Source organism: Trichosurus vulpecula, chromosome 3, assembly GCF_011100635.1.
Source record: "Trichosurus vulpecula isolate mTriVul1 chromosome 3, mTriVul1.pri, whole genome shotgun sequence".
Taxonomy (NCBI): domain Eukaryota; kingdom Metazoa; phylum Chordata; class Mammalia; order Diprotodontia; family Phalangeridae; genus Trichosurus; species Trichosurus vulpecula.
In genome coordinates, this window is record NC_050575.1 from 327334126 (window position 1) to 327351051 (window position 16926).

At 37.2% G+C, this 16926-nt stretch overlaps 1 protein-coding gene across 3 annotated transcripts in view; it reads right to left on the reverse strand.

The window, feature by feature from the left end:
- Window positions 1-7823: 7823 nt before the first annotated feature.
- KIAA1841 (KIAA1841 ortholog) overlaps window positions 7824-16926 on the reverse strand; it is a 68642-nt gene continuing 59539 nt past the window's right edge. For all 3 annotated transcript variants that reach the window (XM_036751513.1, XM_036751514.1, XM_036751512.1), the window contains 6 exons: window positions 16131-16222; window positions 15571-15599; window positions 15332-15405; window positions 11361-11449; window positions 10750-10841; window positions 7824-9621 (listed from right to left, as the gene is read on the reverse strand). In XM_036751513.1, the coding sequence (XP_036607408.1) occupies window positions 9585-9621; window positions 10750-10841; window positions 11361-11449; window positions 15332-15405; window positions 15571-15599; window positions 16131-16222 (413 nt within the window). In that variant the 3' untranslated portion in view covers window positions 7824-9584. The remainder of the gene's footprint in view (window positions 9622-10749; window positions 10842-11360; window positions 11450-15331; window positions 15406-15570; window positions 15600-16130; window positions 16223-16926) is intronic.

The following is a 16926-nucleotide window of genomic DNA, read 5'->3' on the forward strand; positions in this document are numbered from 1 at the left end:
TTGGGCAAGTCACTTAACCACAATTGCCTTGCCTTCCCTCCTCCAAAACAAAACAAAAAAAACTACTAAATGATTGACCCATGTTGCCTAACAATTCTTTTGAAAATTTGCTAGAGAGAAGGATAGTAACATAATCAGAGGATACATTTAAATAGGAAAAACAGCCATAAGGCTTATTTTTGCAGAACATTTATGATGATCCATGATAATTTCAAGATGGCTTATAATGTGCATGATCAGTGATCATGGTTTTCAAGCAACCTGGAAATTGTGCTACAAGAATTTATTCATTCATAGCATTCTGTTCTTAAAAATAGTATTTTCCCCAATTATATGTAAAGACAATTTTTAGCATTCATGTTTACAAAATTTTGAGTTCCAAAATTTTCTCCCTCCATCCTTCCCTCCCTCCCCTCTTCCTAAAATGGTAAGTAATTTGATATAGGTTATACACGTTCATAACATTTTGATCTCATGATTAAATAGCTGATGAGGTACAATTACAGGGTAACACAGGGGAACCAGGGAGCTACTCTGTTGTGCTGTATTGAATGCCAATGAGGGTAGGTGTGTAGTCTGAAAATCCATTTCAAATTGTTTTGTATTTGAATGTCACACTCTTGTAGCTGTTTGGAAACAACTTGATGACATTTGAAAAACTGCAAGAAAACATTGGTTTAGTCAGAAGTGCTAGTCAGAGTTTCAAGTAATCTCTGTGCAAACACCCAAATCCTTGTATACATGATCATAATGGTTTGAATCACTGCAGAAACAAACCTACAATGCTTCAAATGTGCATTCTTGTTTGAAAGGGAAAAATATATTTGTAATGTAATGGGGCAATTTGCTGCTTAAGGCACCTTTAAAATTTGTCTGGTTTTCTTTTTAGCAAACACCCCTTGTACTGTTGGAATCCCAAGGGGGTTCACGAACCACTAAATGGGAGCTACTGCTCCAGGCTAACTTTTTGTGCAATGTTAATCTTAAAAAAGTCAATCAGCTCATACCAAAGTCATGGCAAGTATCAGAACATACTCCTCAGTTCATTATAAGGTCACATACTTTATTAGCAGAGAAAAGTCTCAATAATTTCCTTCAAGGTTCAGGTCAAGCACAACCTACTAAATCAAGTCTTTTCTGATCCTTCACCTTGTAGGGCTCCCTCTCCCAAATTATTTTGTAATAATAGACAATAATACAATTCTAATAATGATCTTGTAAAAACAGAAATTTGACATAAACCTATACATATTGTCTCCCCAGGTTAGAATGTAAGCTCCTCGAGAAGAGAGAGTGTTTAATTTTTGTTTTTATATCCACAGTGACGACATTCAATCATCCAAAAGGTATTTATTAAATGCCCTTTTTTGTGCCAAGCACTCCGTTAGATGCTGCGGATTGAAAGACAAAAATGAAATAGTCCTTGCCTTCAAGGAGTTTATATTCTCTCAGAAGTGACAGTACATTCATATTGCAATATAGATGGGCAGTGTAAGTTCCTCTTATCTAGAAAGGAAGGTTGACAAGGAGAGGGGACTAAGTGCAGGAGTTTTGGAAGAAAGAGAGAAGCTTCAGCACAGGAATGTGAGATGGAGAAGGGGGGAGAAGTTCCAACAGGCAATTCTTGATTCCTTTCCTAGTAGAGACTGGGTGTTTGAAGGTGGCTGATCCCATTGGCTTCTGCCTCTGTGGTTGGGACCTTGATAGGTGTGGCTTATCTCTTCCTCTTCGGGAGACTGAGAAAAGTGAAAACATGTTTTAATTCCTCCCTTGCCTTCCTCTTCCTGCAGATACCAGATATTTACTCTCAAATTCCTCTGTTCTTTAAGCTGTTTACAATTATGGATTTGCATAATATTTTAAAAGCTGGCTTATTCGATATAAGATTATCACCAGTAATAACTCTATTGTGATTCATGTATGTTTTTCAAATTTTTGATTTTTGCCAGTGGTGGCGAGTGGGAAGGCTAAAGAAAGAGCCATTGAATGACTTGTGGGATACAGAGATAAAGGTTTGTACCTTCAAAACATCAGGATTTTTTTATTTTGCCCCAAGCTGGAAGCTGAGACAAATGACAGATGTGGTTTTGATTTATTAATCACTTGCATAAGCAGTAGCAAAGAAGATTAAGTGATGCAGATTTGGGTCTTCCATTTACTTTTTTCCATAGGCTAAAATCATGAGCCCTGTAGTCATGGACTTTTTGTTGAAGGGAGGAGGATGTGGTAAGCCACACTGTCTTTCCTATAGCTTTCTCTCTGTGTAGTGAGGGCAGTGACTAGGGAAGAGGTCTGTCCATAGGGGATGAAGAAGACTGTGGTCTGAGAACTGTCTACACCCATAATCCAATCATGATGAAGTCAGCTCCAGATCCTCCACCTAATGAGTTACATGGTTCTCACTACATTTTCCAATACATTCTGATAATTAAAGCTTCTCCAGCTGAATTCTTCCCTCTTCACTAAGCAAAGCAGCAAAGAGCATGCTTAGCTACTACAAATCACAGAAAAGGAACCGTGCCTCTTTTCTCTCTCGAGATACCATTTCCTGTGCTCATGTAAGTATCACCTATCCTTGGGGCTCCTGTCTCCTTCTGGTGGAACATGGACAGTGCAATACTGTTCCCAGATCTTCCATCTTATCATTCTCTATTCATCCAGGGTAGGGTAGCCATCTCATCATCTCCCACTGGCTGCACTCCTGGACTTCATCATGCCCTCTGGAATCTCATTATCCTGTGAGGTCACATCAACCCCCAGTCTCTTATCTCCTCAGTATCCTCTGCTCTTGGAACACCCCTCCCCACCCCCACTCCCCCACCTTGGCTCAGACCTTTCTCCTTGGTTGGGGAGGATGAAGAGAGTGTGGAGAGCTCCACCCAGAAGCTCCATTTATTCAGAACTCCCAGGGCAGTCATCAATTACCACACAGCCACACTCGTGGACTTTGTCCTGCCCTTGTTCGGGGTACCTTTTTATCCCTCTTGCCTTTTCTGTTTCTTTTTATGTGCCTTCCTTCCTTAGATTGTGAGCTCCTTGAGGGCAGGGAGTCTTTTGTCTTTCTTTGTATCCCTAGTACTTACCCAGTGCCTGGCACTTGGTAAATGTTTATTGATTGACTAATAAACACATTCACCAAGTAAATGTTGGTGAAACTCTCCAGGTGTAAATAATACAACAGTAAGGGAGAGCTACCTCCTTTTCCCCCAAAAGAGAGCCTTAGTAAATTTAGCCTGTCTCCATTTTCTGTCTGCATGACTAAGGGATATGAACATTTAGTCATTAATGCCACGAAGACAGAACAGTTCCTTAGGGCCCAGCACCTGACACAGACCAAGCTACAAGATGAGTTATCAGCTACCTCACTGTTATTAACTATTGACCTGTTAGATTTCTTAAACTTCAGAGGAGGGTGAAAACTGGGCAGGATCTCACAGAAACTTAGTGTCAATACCTTTTCCTGAGAGAAATGAAAAAGCTGGCTATAAAATAGGTGGTCAATAAACACTTGTTAACTAGATGATAAATTAATCTCTGCTAGGAAAGGGACTGGGCAGTGTTAAACCTGAAAGTTTGGTTGAAGGAAACAACAGAGCTAGGTGATAGAAAAATCCATGTTGTTTATTATTTTCTCTTAAAGCATAGCTAGGCTAGCTTACTTGTACGTACAAGGAGTCAGAGCATAAGCTCTGGCTGCCTGAACAAAGCAATGAGAAAACTTATATACGTTATTTTAGCAGACCTAGCAAGCCTGTATTACCTCACATTTATGACCCCCATGTATGTTTAACCATGATACAAGAAGAGGATTTTCCTTAATGGAAAGAATGTTGACAAAGGTCAGTTAATATTAAGCGAGGTAGTCTCCCTTGGAGTTAGGGTCTCATCCTTTAATAGCTAACAGGGGTAAGAATGTCCTTAGGTCAGTCTAATCTGGTCTCATGACAGTGGTAAGGGTATTTCCTGAGCAAACTTTTAGAGAGAACAAAGAAGCCCAGGTCCTGGATCTTCATCCAGTTACTCATTAATTCAGGCTCTGGGTCAAGCTGAAATTAAAAATGATATAAAATAGTATAATATTTTCCACAGCAGCTAAGTGGTGCAGTTCAAATCTAGCCTCAGACATTTACTAGCTGTGTGACCCTGGGCAAATCACTTAACCCTGTTTGCCTCAGTTCCTCATCTATAAAATTAACACACCAGAATCTTTGTCAACAAAAACTCAAATGAGGTCATGGAGAGTAGGACAAGATGGAACAACAAGAAGGAAAGGGATCCAGTATCATTTTATTATTAAAAAGCTCCACTTGGTCCTTTATGGAAATGCTCATTAGATTAGCAAGGTGAATTTTCACTCTCTTTTTAAAAAGTGGTTCCCAATGTCTCATATTTGGCAAAACACTTCATTCTTTTGGCCAGCTATTTAGGGGGGAAAGCAATAACATGGAGTAATATTTTTCTCCCTCTTTCCATCCCATTGAAAAAGACAAAATCTCTATAATATGTATGATCAAACAAAATAAATTTCTGCATTGACTAGGTCTTAAAATATATGTCTCAATCTGCATTCTAAGTCCATCATCACCTTTCTCAGAAGGTGGATAATAGCACGTCTTATCATCAGTCCTTCAGAACTGTTGGTCATTGCATTGATTAGTTTCTAAGTCTTTCAAAGTTGCTTGTCTTCTTATTGTTGTAACTGTATAAATTGTTCTCCTGGTTCTGGTCATTTTACTCTACATCAGTTCATTTAAGTTTTCCCAGGTTTCTCTGAAGCCATCCCCTTCATAATTTCTTATAGCATATTAATATCCTGTCACATTTATATACCATAACTTGTTCAGCCATTTCATTCCCCAAGGGATGGGTACTCCCCCGATTTCCAATATTTTGCTACTTTAGAAAGAGCCCTAGAAATATTTTTGTACCTTCTCTGGTTTTGGACTAATCCCTTAATCTATCCTCTATCTTATCTCTACCCTTCTCTTTTCTCAATTTCCCCAATGAGTGATGTATTTCTGTAGTCAACTACATGTGTATATATTCTTCTTTCCTTTGACCAAACCAGTTCAGATGAGAGCAAAGTTCCTGTCACCTATTCCCCCCACTCCTTCTTCCTTATTTGCATAGGCTTTTACTTTTGCACTCCAATTGATGTGAGACAATATCCCCTATCCTTCCAATTTCTTCTTCCTACTATATTCTCTTCCTCTCACTTTCCATTCTTCTATACAGATGATCAGAACATAACATAACCAGTACTGGGCTCTCCTTCTGTAATCCCTGATGATGTATCATCTCTACAAATTAGAATGTAAATAGTTTATCTTTTTTTACTTCTTTATATTATGCTTCTGTTTACCTTTTTATGTTTCCCTTCACTCCTGTGTTTGCATTTCAAAGTGTTATGCAGTTTTGGTCTTTTTAGCAAGGATGTTTGGACATCCTCTATCTTGCCACTGGACCCAGGTGGGCTCCAGAAGAGAAAGTGAGGCTGGTGACCTTGCAGAGCCCTCCCTCACTTAAATCCAATTCACTTGCATGTCCTGGCATCACCTCCCTGATGTCATGGTCCTCTTTGAGAACGAAGGACAAACAATTTTTACCCCTGTAGGATTATACTCAGTTTTGCAGGGCAAGTTGTTCTTAATTGTAAGAAACTTGCCTTGTGGTGTATCAAATTCCAAGCTCTTTCATTTTTTATAGTTCTGGCTCCCAAATTGTGATCATGACTGTGGCTCCTTGGTACTGGGATTGTTTCTTGCAGCTCTTCTTTGACCTGGAAGCTGGAATTTGGCTATGATGTTCCTGAGAGTTAATTTTGGGCTTCCTTCCAGGGAGTGACTGGCAGATTCTATGTTCACTTTACCTTCAAATTCTGAGATGTGGGCAATTAAAAAAAAATCCTTAAAATATGTCTAGGGATTTTTTTTTTTTGGATTGTGGCATTTAGGTAGTCCGGAGATTCTTAAAAATGTATCTTCCAGGTTAGTTTTTTTTTCTGCTATATCTTACATTTTATTTTTATTTTCAGCCTTTCATTTTAATACTTCTTGTTGTCTCATGGAGTCATTACCTTCTATTTGGTCCATCCTATTTTTCAGGGAATTTGTTTAGTCAAGGCTTTGTACGTCTTATGCCACAAGCTGTTAATTCCTTTTTCCAAATCTTTCTTCTATACTTCTCATTTCTTTTCCAATTTTAGCTTCTAATATACTCATTTAATTTTTAATAATACTAAGAAAAGAAACTTAAAAAAACCAACTCTTGCTTTATACCTTCCAGGAGTTCTTGTTGAACTTTTGCTCAAGCTGTGTTCCACTTTGAAGCTTTTCTTGTAGATGTTTTGGAGTCATTCTCTTTTTTTATCTTTAGTGTGTCTGTAATCACCATAGCTTTTTAATGGTGGGAATATTTGTTTTCTTATTTTTCTAATCTACTTTTTCTTTTTTCCCTCCTTCAGATTTTATGTTAGAATTGGGCTCTGTGAACTTTTGGGGAGAATGTCTAGGCTAAGCTTGTGTTCTCCTGGGGCCTACTGCTGCTTTCTTGAGGGGCGTGTTGCATGTTGTGTTGGGTTTCTGTTACACAGATCTGAGACGTCTTTTGACCCTGGTGCAGGTTTTTTCTGCTTTTTAACCCATATGTGTGGGAATATTTTGTAAGGCTATTTTTAGCTAAACTCCAAAACCAGTGCCCCTAGACCTTTCGCTAACCTGGGCTGGAAAAAGTTTTTCCCCCCCATGGATTTACCCAACTAAGTTCTAGATCTGTATGGAATTGTGGGGTGTAGCTTGGTTGTACTTCTTCCTGATACTCCGCCATTTTGGCTCTGCCTCTCCACTGAGCAATTTTGTTGAAATGCGCAAAATTATTACTACCTAACTGAACAATATTTTCTGCAGTATTTACCCCCTGAAGTGTCGCCATCCTCCATTCAGATCCTACTCTGATGTCTCATTGTGGCACAGAGGTTGTGCTGGATTCTCAAAAGGCTGTGGCAGTGGAGTACAAGCTCCAGCAGGTCTCACCGATGTGGAAAAGACTGAGTTAAAGCCAGGGGGTGGGCTATAGGTTTACTGTTTAAGATGTATTTTCTGAGAGGCTCATTAGCAGAAGACTGACAACCAGGCAATATTCTTTTTTAGCTACAGCAAGCAACTAAGACTATCTACTACAGTATGGGAACACCTACGCTGATGAAATCATGCAAAAACATTCCCAGTCACTCCTTTCAGGGGTTTGATTCCCATTCCTGCCTCTCTGGACTGCTCCATGCTGGCCTACCTGTCCTCTTATCTTCCAAGATGCTTCTTTCCTTATGACCGTCTCACTTGGGAAGATCCCTCTGCTCCTATGGCCCCCTCTTCTAACTGTGAGTTCCTCCAAGAACCTCCATTTTGAAAAAGCCTGGACTTCTCTCCACAAAGCCTTTTCCCCCTTTTCACTTTTTGGTTCCCTTTTGTATGCTGTCTTCCTCTGTAAGAGTGTAAACTCCTTGAGGGCAGGGATTATCTTTCTTTTTGCTTGTATCAGTTTTCTTGGTGAGCTCTTAGCACAATGCCTGGCATGCTTAATAAATGCTGACTGACTTGATTTAAAATATAAAAAAATCTCCTTGTAATAGAAATCATGTATAAATCAAATTATATAGCATGTTGCTGCTTACCTACATTATGGGGGAGAATGAAGGAATGATTCAGAACAACAGACTGTTTAAACAACTTAGTTACTGAATTCATTAAGCAATTTTTCATTAACATTTATTTTGGTTAAAGAGGTGGGAACTCAAAGTTAATGAAGTGTATGTTTGGCAAACAAAATGTTATTAATATAGTTTTATTAAAACATTAATTGTATTTATGCTATGTAGTACAGACAGACATTAACAAAAATAAAAAGCACATCTTGAAGAGAATCAAATTCTGAAATACTCTGGCATGTAAAAATGGCACAATCACAAACCAAAAATCAATCCAGTGGTCCAGTCCCCTCCAGGAGAGAAGCAGCTTACTCTTTTCACACCAGTAAAATGAGAAAGAACATTTTCCTCTTATCATTGTGGGTCTTTACATGAACAAACCCAGATCCCTTTGTCAGGCAGAAATATAGTAAACTATACCAAAACTCTAATACTGAACAGATAGTACATAGTAAACCACTGTCTTTGAAAAACTCAAGATCTATTTTTAAAAACATAAAATGGAATAAAATTTCTGAATAGGAAACAAAGACTTTGGAAAGCCATACTTATTTTCTGAGAAAAAATAAAATATAGCTGCAAAATCCTTTAAGTAAACTAGGAAGAATACTTGAATACTTGTTTGGAATAGTGATTTCTCTACGTGTAAACTGAGTGCAACACTTAATGTGTCAATTAAAAGCTGCCACCCTCACATATCTAAATCTGCTTTTTAATTTAAATACGTTGAATAATTTTAATTAAAAATGAAATAAAGGCTGAAAAATACAGATAGTGCATTTTAAGGAGGTTTTTTTTTTCCAGAGATTTAAGTAAAAGTAATTTCCAAACACGTATCATTTACCATGTGCTTATGGTTTGGAACTAATTTTCCCTGAGCACTCTTTCTGCTTGGCTAGAAAAATTAAAACATGATCTGCAGGATATAATTTTATTGTGATTTCTTTTGAGGACACACAGTTGTGTCCCTACCAAATGTACACAAATCAATCAGTAATCTCACTGTAAAACGTGAACTATATTAATGGCTGTAAAATGACTATTTTAAATTTGGGACCCTTGTATACTCAGGGTACTTCACCAAACTGAAATGATTTAGTGTCCAAAGACTAACAGCTATTCTACCAGATTCCGAATGATACTAGTAACACAAGAGGAACCAGGTAATTATCTGCACTTTCAGGCCACAGAGCAAATGTAAAAACATTTGTCTAGAAAGAGGAAGAAAAAAAATGGCTGACAGTAAACGTTTTCATTTTTATGTGACAAAGCTGAAAAAAAAAATGAATCCTGCCCATCATACAAAAAAGTTACCTTCCTTTCAAGTTTTAAACACTGCAATCTTGGGGTCTTTGTTGCTCCCTAGATACTCATGCAAACCTATGTAACATCATTAGGAATTACATTGCACATACTGAAGACCAATATGGTATCCCAAGATGTATAATTGAAATGATATAATACTAGTTAATGCACATGCATGGTAACACTGCCAGCTGTATTTCAGTCATTTTTTAATGTCTTAAAAAAAACCCACCAAGAAAAAACTTAGAATTTAGGCCTCTTTCCTTTCAAAGAAATAAATTAGGGTTCTCAAATAGTAGAAGTTTTAAAATTGTGCAAATTTATAAATAAACATTTTCTACATAGCATAACTTATTAAAAAGCAGATTAAGAAGTTGCATATTTACAAATTTCTTTTTTTTACAAGATCTAACTGGATCTGCATTCATTCTTCTTTGCAATGTGATTAATGTAGCTTGCAGTATTCAATAGATAAGTCACTTAAAAGATTAAGACGGCAGCCTTCCAAATATCTTCAGAAAATGAACAATTTCAGATGTCTGCACTGCCTTTTGCTGTTTGAGATCTTTCCTGAGGGTTACACAGGACGGTTTTGACCAAAACGACTTTTTGACCTAGGTTAAAATATAAAAATAAAGAAATGAAAATTAAAATCAAGGTTTGACTGTATTCTAAATCATTAGATAATTGTTACTAGTTAAAAGTTGCAGACTTCAGAAATTTCAATTTCAGTAGCATACATTCCTCCACTAAAGTTCTACTCCATTGTCTCATTCTGGGTTCTTAATGGTTATGTCAGAGATGGAAATGGATCAGACCCAGGGATCAACTTAGGAACAGTATAGAATGCTGGAATCTGAGAACCTTAATTCAAATCCCATCCAGAGAGACTGACTACTTTTGTGATGTTGGGCAATTCAATTAATCTCTCTGGGCTTTTCAGTGTCCTTATCTATAAAAAATGAGGGGGCTGGAAAGGTGAACTGTAAGAGGAAGACTCACAACTCTTTATCTATGATACTAGGTCAATTCAAAGAGACTTATCACCAAACATTAGCCATTAGGTTCTGAATTTCTTGTGTATGCCACGGAACCTCATGAGACTTTCTGCTAAGATGCTGACTATTTCTGATCTGTGTCAATGGAGGGAGAATGAAGCTTGTCTGATGACATTATGGCATTTCTTAGGGAACAGTACACACCAAAAGCACTGTTTAATAGGATCATGGATTTAGAGTTACAAGAGACTCTTAAGGTCATTTAAACCAACCTCTCATCTTAGAGATGAGGAAGGTCACTCTGGTAGCACATGGCAGAGCTGGGATCCCACACTGCCTTGACATAAGCAGTTAGCTCAAAGCAAAAGTGCATTAAACCTACTCAGTGTCCCAAAGGTCTCAGTGAGATTTTAAACTTTCGATAGCTTAAAACGGTACTAAGACTTTTGTGACACCCTACTATAGCTAAAAAGTTAGCATTCTGACATTTTGTCTTTGTCAAAAATTTAAAACTACAGTTCTGAAACTGCTTCATAAAATGTTAAAGTTTTGGAAAAAAAAACATAGGCATTACCACTTTCCTTCCAGCATGATGACTTTTAGTCATTTAATCTCTTGGTATGAGGTTTAACATACTCCAGACAAGAGGTAAGTACTTCTTCCTATCTTACTTACGCAATTTAAACTGAAATGTAATTTCAAAATTCAGTGTTCTCCTGAACACTAATTCAGATTCTGATTTACCTTGTGTTTTTTTCTGTGCTGCTCTGTCGTGTGGTGACCGGAATTGAGGCCTTGATTTGAGCTTCAAGCCTAGAATAAATACCACCCGCAAACTGCAAAGTAAATAAATTAAATTATGAAGCTATTCTACTTTGGCTTTAATGATTATTTTGCTTATTAGTGGGTACATTTTTGAGTTTTGAAATTTTATTTTTAAATTAAAGATCTGGAGGATAATAGATGTTAACACTGCTATATCTAATGTAAACAATCATTAACATCTACTAATCATCTGCATAGATGCTATTAATCAAAACCAATAACTAAAATTAAATTTCCAGGAGAGTCACATAGTACGTGGCCAGGAGTGTCAAATATGAAATAAAAACCTATAAGAAGAACACACACACACACACACACACACATACCCCTTACTTTTGTACGTCTGCATGTGAAGCTCACGGGTAGGGTAGGGTGGGTGGTTAATAACCTCTATGTGCTTTCATACCTGTCTACAAAGCTAATTACAGGAAAATACAGGAAACACTTTTTACTTTCCAAGGTGAAAACAAATAAAATCAGAATGGAGGCACACTCAAACTCAGAAAAGGATACTAAAGCGTAATTCTCACTTCCTTTCCTTCCTTCGACTTGACTCGATCCACATCACCTAGTCGCATTTTTATTAGGTGCCCTGTAATTTCAGACATCCGGCGCTGATCTGAACATAATAAACAGTAAAACCTGTTTACTTGTGAGGAAGCTGTTACCTGAATACCCTAAAAATTAAGACTTTATAAATACATGTTTGGAAACATTCCTTAGTAAACATGTTTTTGTAGGACCAAGGTATCAAGTTGCAAAGTTACATCTTCATGGATTTTTAGGTAGCTACAAACTAAGAAAACACACAGTTAATAAAAGCAAGTTTTTTGGGGGGAGGGTGTGGCTTTGGGTTCTTCCTCCAGAAGCACAAGTCAAGTCTAGGTAAAATCAAAGGGACCCACTCCTGACCACAGCTAGATGACAGGATTTGTATTGGGCTGACATGACATTAAAAAATATAGATAATCTCTTTTAAGTTGGACAACTTTAAATATCCCAAAGATAATCTCACCTCTGACATACTTTCTATGTGATCCTGAGCAAGTCTCTTACAATCTCAGTGATCTGGGTAACTCTGTAAGACCTTAAGTTGCAGAGAAGGTGCCAACCTGCACGTAGAAGGCATTTTCTCATGGCGAGTTCCCCATGTCAATGAAATCACAAGTCCATTGCCTATCCTATTCCTCCCTATCTTAAACTAATATGTCATCTGGCTGGCAAAAGTAAACAAATGGCAGGGGGCTGGGCTGGTGACCCATAGTTCGTAATCTAGGGTAGCTTTTCTGGGGGAACACAAGTGAAGAAGTGCTTCAGGTATTTTTAAAAAAAAAACAGTTATACATTATACACAGAGCTAGAAAAGAACTCAAGTATTACTAATTCCAATACTATTGTTATACAGAGAGGAAACTGAGGAGTAGAAAGGCTAATGACTGGCCCAGGGTCACATAGAGGACTCAAACGTGGTTCCTCTGACTCCAAATCCAGTGTGCTTTCCGCTGAACCTTGTTAGGATCATTTTTGACTCATTGCATGCTGCTTTTCAAGGATTGCATGCTAATCTGAAGTTTCACCAAAAACATATTAAGAATGCCTACTCCAAATCTTGCTCTCATCGGATTTGACTTGAGGAGGGAATACCATACACACTCAATTGGGTATCTTATCCCACAGGAAAGGAGGAGGAAGAAGATAAAAAAGGGGGGGATGATAGAAGAGAGGGCAGACAGGGGGAGGAGGTAATCAAAAACAAACACTTTCAAAAAGGGACAGGGTCAAGGGAGAAAATTGAATAAAGGGGGACAGGATAGGAAGGAGCAAAACATAGTTAGTCTTTCACAACATAAGTACTGTGGAAGGGTTTTACATAATGATACGCATGTGGTCTATGTTGAATTGCTTGCCTTCTTAGGGAGGGTGGGGGGGGGAGGGAAGAGGGGAGAGAATTTGGAACTCAAAGTTTTAAAAACAGATGTTCAAAAACAACAAAAAAAAGTTTTTGTATGCAACTAGGAAATAAGATACACAGGCAATGAGGTGTAGAAATTTATCTTGCCCTACAAGAGAAGGGAAAAGGGGATGGGAGGGGAGTGGGGTGACAGAAGGGAGGGCTGACTGGGGAACAGGGCAACCAGAATATACGCCATCTTGGAGTGGGTGGGCGGGGAGAAATGGGGAGAAAAACTGTAATTCAAACTCTTGGGAAAATCAATGCTGAAAACTAAATATATTAAATAAATTAAAAAAAAAAAGAATGCCTACTCCATGGGGGCAGCTAGGTAGCAGTGAGTAGAGCACTGGCCCTGGAGTCAGGAGGACCTAAGTTCAAATCCAGCCTCAGACACTTGACACATGTACTTGCTGTGTGACTTTGGGCAAGTCACTTAACCCCAACTGCCCTGCAAAAAAAAATGCCTATTCCCTGATAGTCTGCTGAGCACTGAATTTGATGCTTAAAATATACATATATATATATATATATATATACAGATATATATATATGTACACATATATATTTATGTACATATTTGCTCTTCTAGGAGGTACAAGGTAGCATTTTAGATTATCTTGATTTGCGTTTCTCTTATCGCCTTGGACTATGAGCATCTTTTCATGGTTACGAAAAATGTGAATTTCCATTTCCTCTTTTGTAAATTTTTTATGTCTTTTGACCACTGCCACAATAGGGAGCATATATTAGTTGGATATATATCATTTCCTTACAGATTTTGTAACCAGATCTTTATCTGATATGTTACTTTACCCAGCTTCTCCAAAGTAGAAACATATATATAACTTTTTCTTCTAGATTTTTAATGATTTGGGAAAAAAATATTTAGCTTGATGGACTAGTTAGAGATTATTACAGTCTATGGTATTAGGTATGTCTCTAAATCTATTTTTTTTCTTTTGCCATACAGTCATACGGTTTTAATGAATAATGAGTCTATTCCTCTCACTGTGTTTTGAGAATGCATGTAGATAGATAGATAACGCATTTATGTAGATAGATAGATAACGCATTTATTAAGTGCTAGGCACTGTACTCAGCACTAGGCATAAACACTTATCTTTTTTATTCATTGGGTTCTACTTCTGGGTTCTCTATTCTTTCTAGCATCAGACAGTTTAAAAACATCAAATATAAAAGACTACTTCTGCAGAGTATGTTTTGCAATCCTTTCCTTTCCTTTATTTTCTAATCCACCGCTGCTCTTGATATTTATTAAGGTAGACCAGAATAAATATTTAATATTTTAAAACTGTCTGGTACTAGAAGGAATAGAGAATTTGGTCTCCCCAGCGGAAAAACAAGATTGATGAGTAATGCCCACTGTCTGACCATGAGATTCAGTTGCAGGGACAACCCGCAGAGTTAGCGGGTTCATCAGTTGGTACATCTTGGATGGACCCTGTATATTGATTATAAGTGGGGCCCCGACTTAAAAGGAAAAAGAGAGTAGGCTGAATGTGCTGTTTATCCAAATGAGAACATCTCTTGGTATATTTCTTGCAGTTTATTTTTCCTTGTCTGTTGTTCTTACAGTATTTTAAAAAACTGTACTGGTTCTCTTTGCTTTATTTTGGTTTTTATTTTCTCATATGCTTTTAAAAGTAATTTTTCTTCTCATTAGTATTATTTGGTGGGTACATAAGGACCCTAATCTATTTGATTCTCTCACTCTGATAATTTGGATCAGTCTCTTCAGTCCATATAGGTTTATAACTCAATGCAGCCAAGAATGTTTGGAATAATTATGTGCCCTTTTAGTCAGTAAGACTATAATCAAATTTGGCACTGTATACACAAATGTGCAGTCAACACAGAAACACAATTCAGATGACTTATAATAGTTTTATGTCTAAGTGGTATTTTCTTTTAGTCAAAGGGCTACTGAACTATGTATTGATGATATAAGGTGTCCATAGGTCAGGGACCACATAAAAAACCCAGCTTGCAAGATCACTTTCTTACACAATTTAGTCCCTTTATCACTAGTATAATACAAACAAAAATTATCCAGTTTGAAAAGAATTATGCACTCATTCACACCTTTCTACTATAATAGTAGATGCCTAAGAAGGACATATATTATAGGAGTATATGTAGGAGTTTGGAAAGGACTTACGGAGTACATTTGTTGTTCTTTATCAGGTTGGTAGGAACACAAGGGGTATCCTTACTATCATGAAAGCTCAGTCATCATGAAGTTGCTCTTAACAATTTTTAGACTAAGAGATCTGCATTGGCCCTGGCTTCACCGTTGCTGTCACTATCCCTCAGCAGCAGTGTGATCTTAGATAAATCACTTCAAATGCCCTAGAAATCAGTCTTCTCATTTGCAAAATGAAGGACTCATCTAGATTACTGATAAACGCTTCCGTTGCTAAGTTTCTAAGAAACTTCTGTTTGTTCAACATGTTTTGTGAACAAAAAAAAAAATCCCCATCTCTCTTCTGTATATACAAATGTGTTAACCAAATTAGTATGCCTTACCCTCTTCTCTCTGAGCATCCTGATTGAACCTCAATGACCTAGTGGCATCCCATTTGTTCCTCTGTATACTCACACTTAAAAAAAAAAAAAGAAAAAAAATCAGGTTCCATGCCTTTTTTATTTGAATGTGTGTCTGTGTATATGTAAATATATGTATATATGTATGTGTATATTTACATATGTATGTATAGTATAAAAATAAATGCACATATAAGAAAGGATGCGAAGGCTGTACTTACATGAATGGAGAGGCATCTCTGGAAGTTGACTAAAAAAAAAAATGAAAACAACCCAATGATGACATTTAGGCCCACCTTTGCTGATTTAGCCACAAATTGGTATTAAAAATAATTATCTCTGATACATAAACTCAGTCTAAACCATAACAACATTTTTACACCTGTAGCACTTACCTGTGTGGAGGATGACTATGTTTCATGGTAAACTACACAGATCGTTGGAGTTCCTGCCATCACAGCTGAAAGAGAGTTGCTCTAGTCCATCTTAATGGGGCTGTTCCTGCCCTGCCCTGCCCTGAAATACCTGGAGCATTTCCTGATCCCCCACTGTTAGTGCCTCCTCCATCCAATGACTTCTCTCCTGTTTTACAGAGAGCTTATAAGTGGCCACATGTGTAAGTTGTCTTCCCCAATACCCTCAGGACGGAGCACAGTGTTTATTTATAGTATGAATACCTGATGTTTGATTGGCCTGACTCTCTTCATACCCTTTATTCAAATGATCTAAGTTCTCAAGTGATCTAGGTAACTGGTAAATTAATCTTAAAACTTAAAATTACCTTATCTGATGATTTTTCTTTCTTTTGAACACATGGTGAAGACATCTGTTTTTTTGGCTGTTTGGTGAACTTCTTTGGCTTCTCTTTTTTTCCTGTAAATAAAAATGTTATTAAGCTATAAACTTGTTAATATGCTGTTGTTGATTTCTGGTGATCATGTGTCTTTTGTGTTTTAGGACACAGGCAAATGAAATTTTTCAGTAATTCATGGTGCCATAGAATTTGCAACCATGAAGCCACCAGGAGAACAATGGTGGAAAAGCTTGGCTTAATATCATAAAAAAGTGATACTCCCTAACTACCTATAAACTTGCTGCTATATCAAACTACCAAGGGGATATTTTAGAGAGTTAGACAAAGCAGTAACAGAATTCATTTGAAGGAATAAAAGGTTTAGAATTTCACAGGAAATGATAAAAAGAAGGAATGAAGGAGGAATGGCACTTCCAGATCATAAATAATATTCTAAAGAAATAACAACTAAAATCAAATGGTACTGCTTAAAAACAAAAAAGTACATCAGTGAAACAGACTAGCAAGGAAGAATCAGAAAAAATTTAACTCAATAACCCAGTGTTTAATAAGCCACAGAACACTAAGTTACTCAGGTAAGAACTTTCTGCTTTACGAAACTAGAAAGCAGACTGGGACAAATTAGGTTGAGACCATTATCTAACATCCTATCCCATAACAAGCTCAAAAGGAATATAAACAAGCAGAGTATTAAAGGTCACAGAATTAGAAAAAAAAAATGAGAAAAGAACCAGATCAGGGACCTTTTACCGCCATCGCTGGA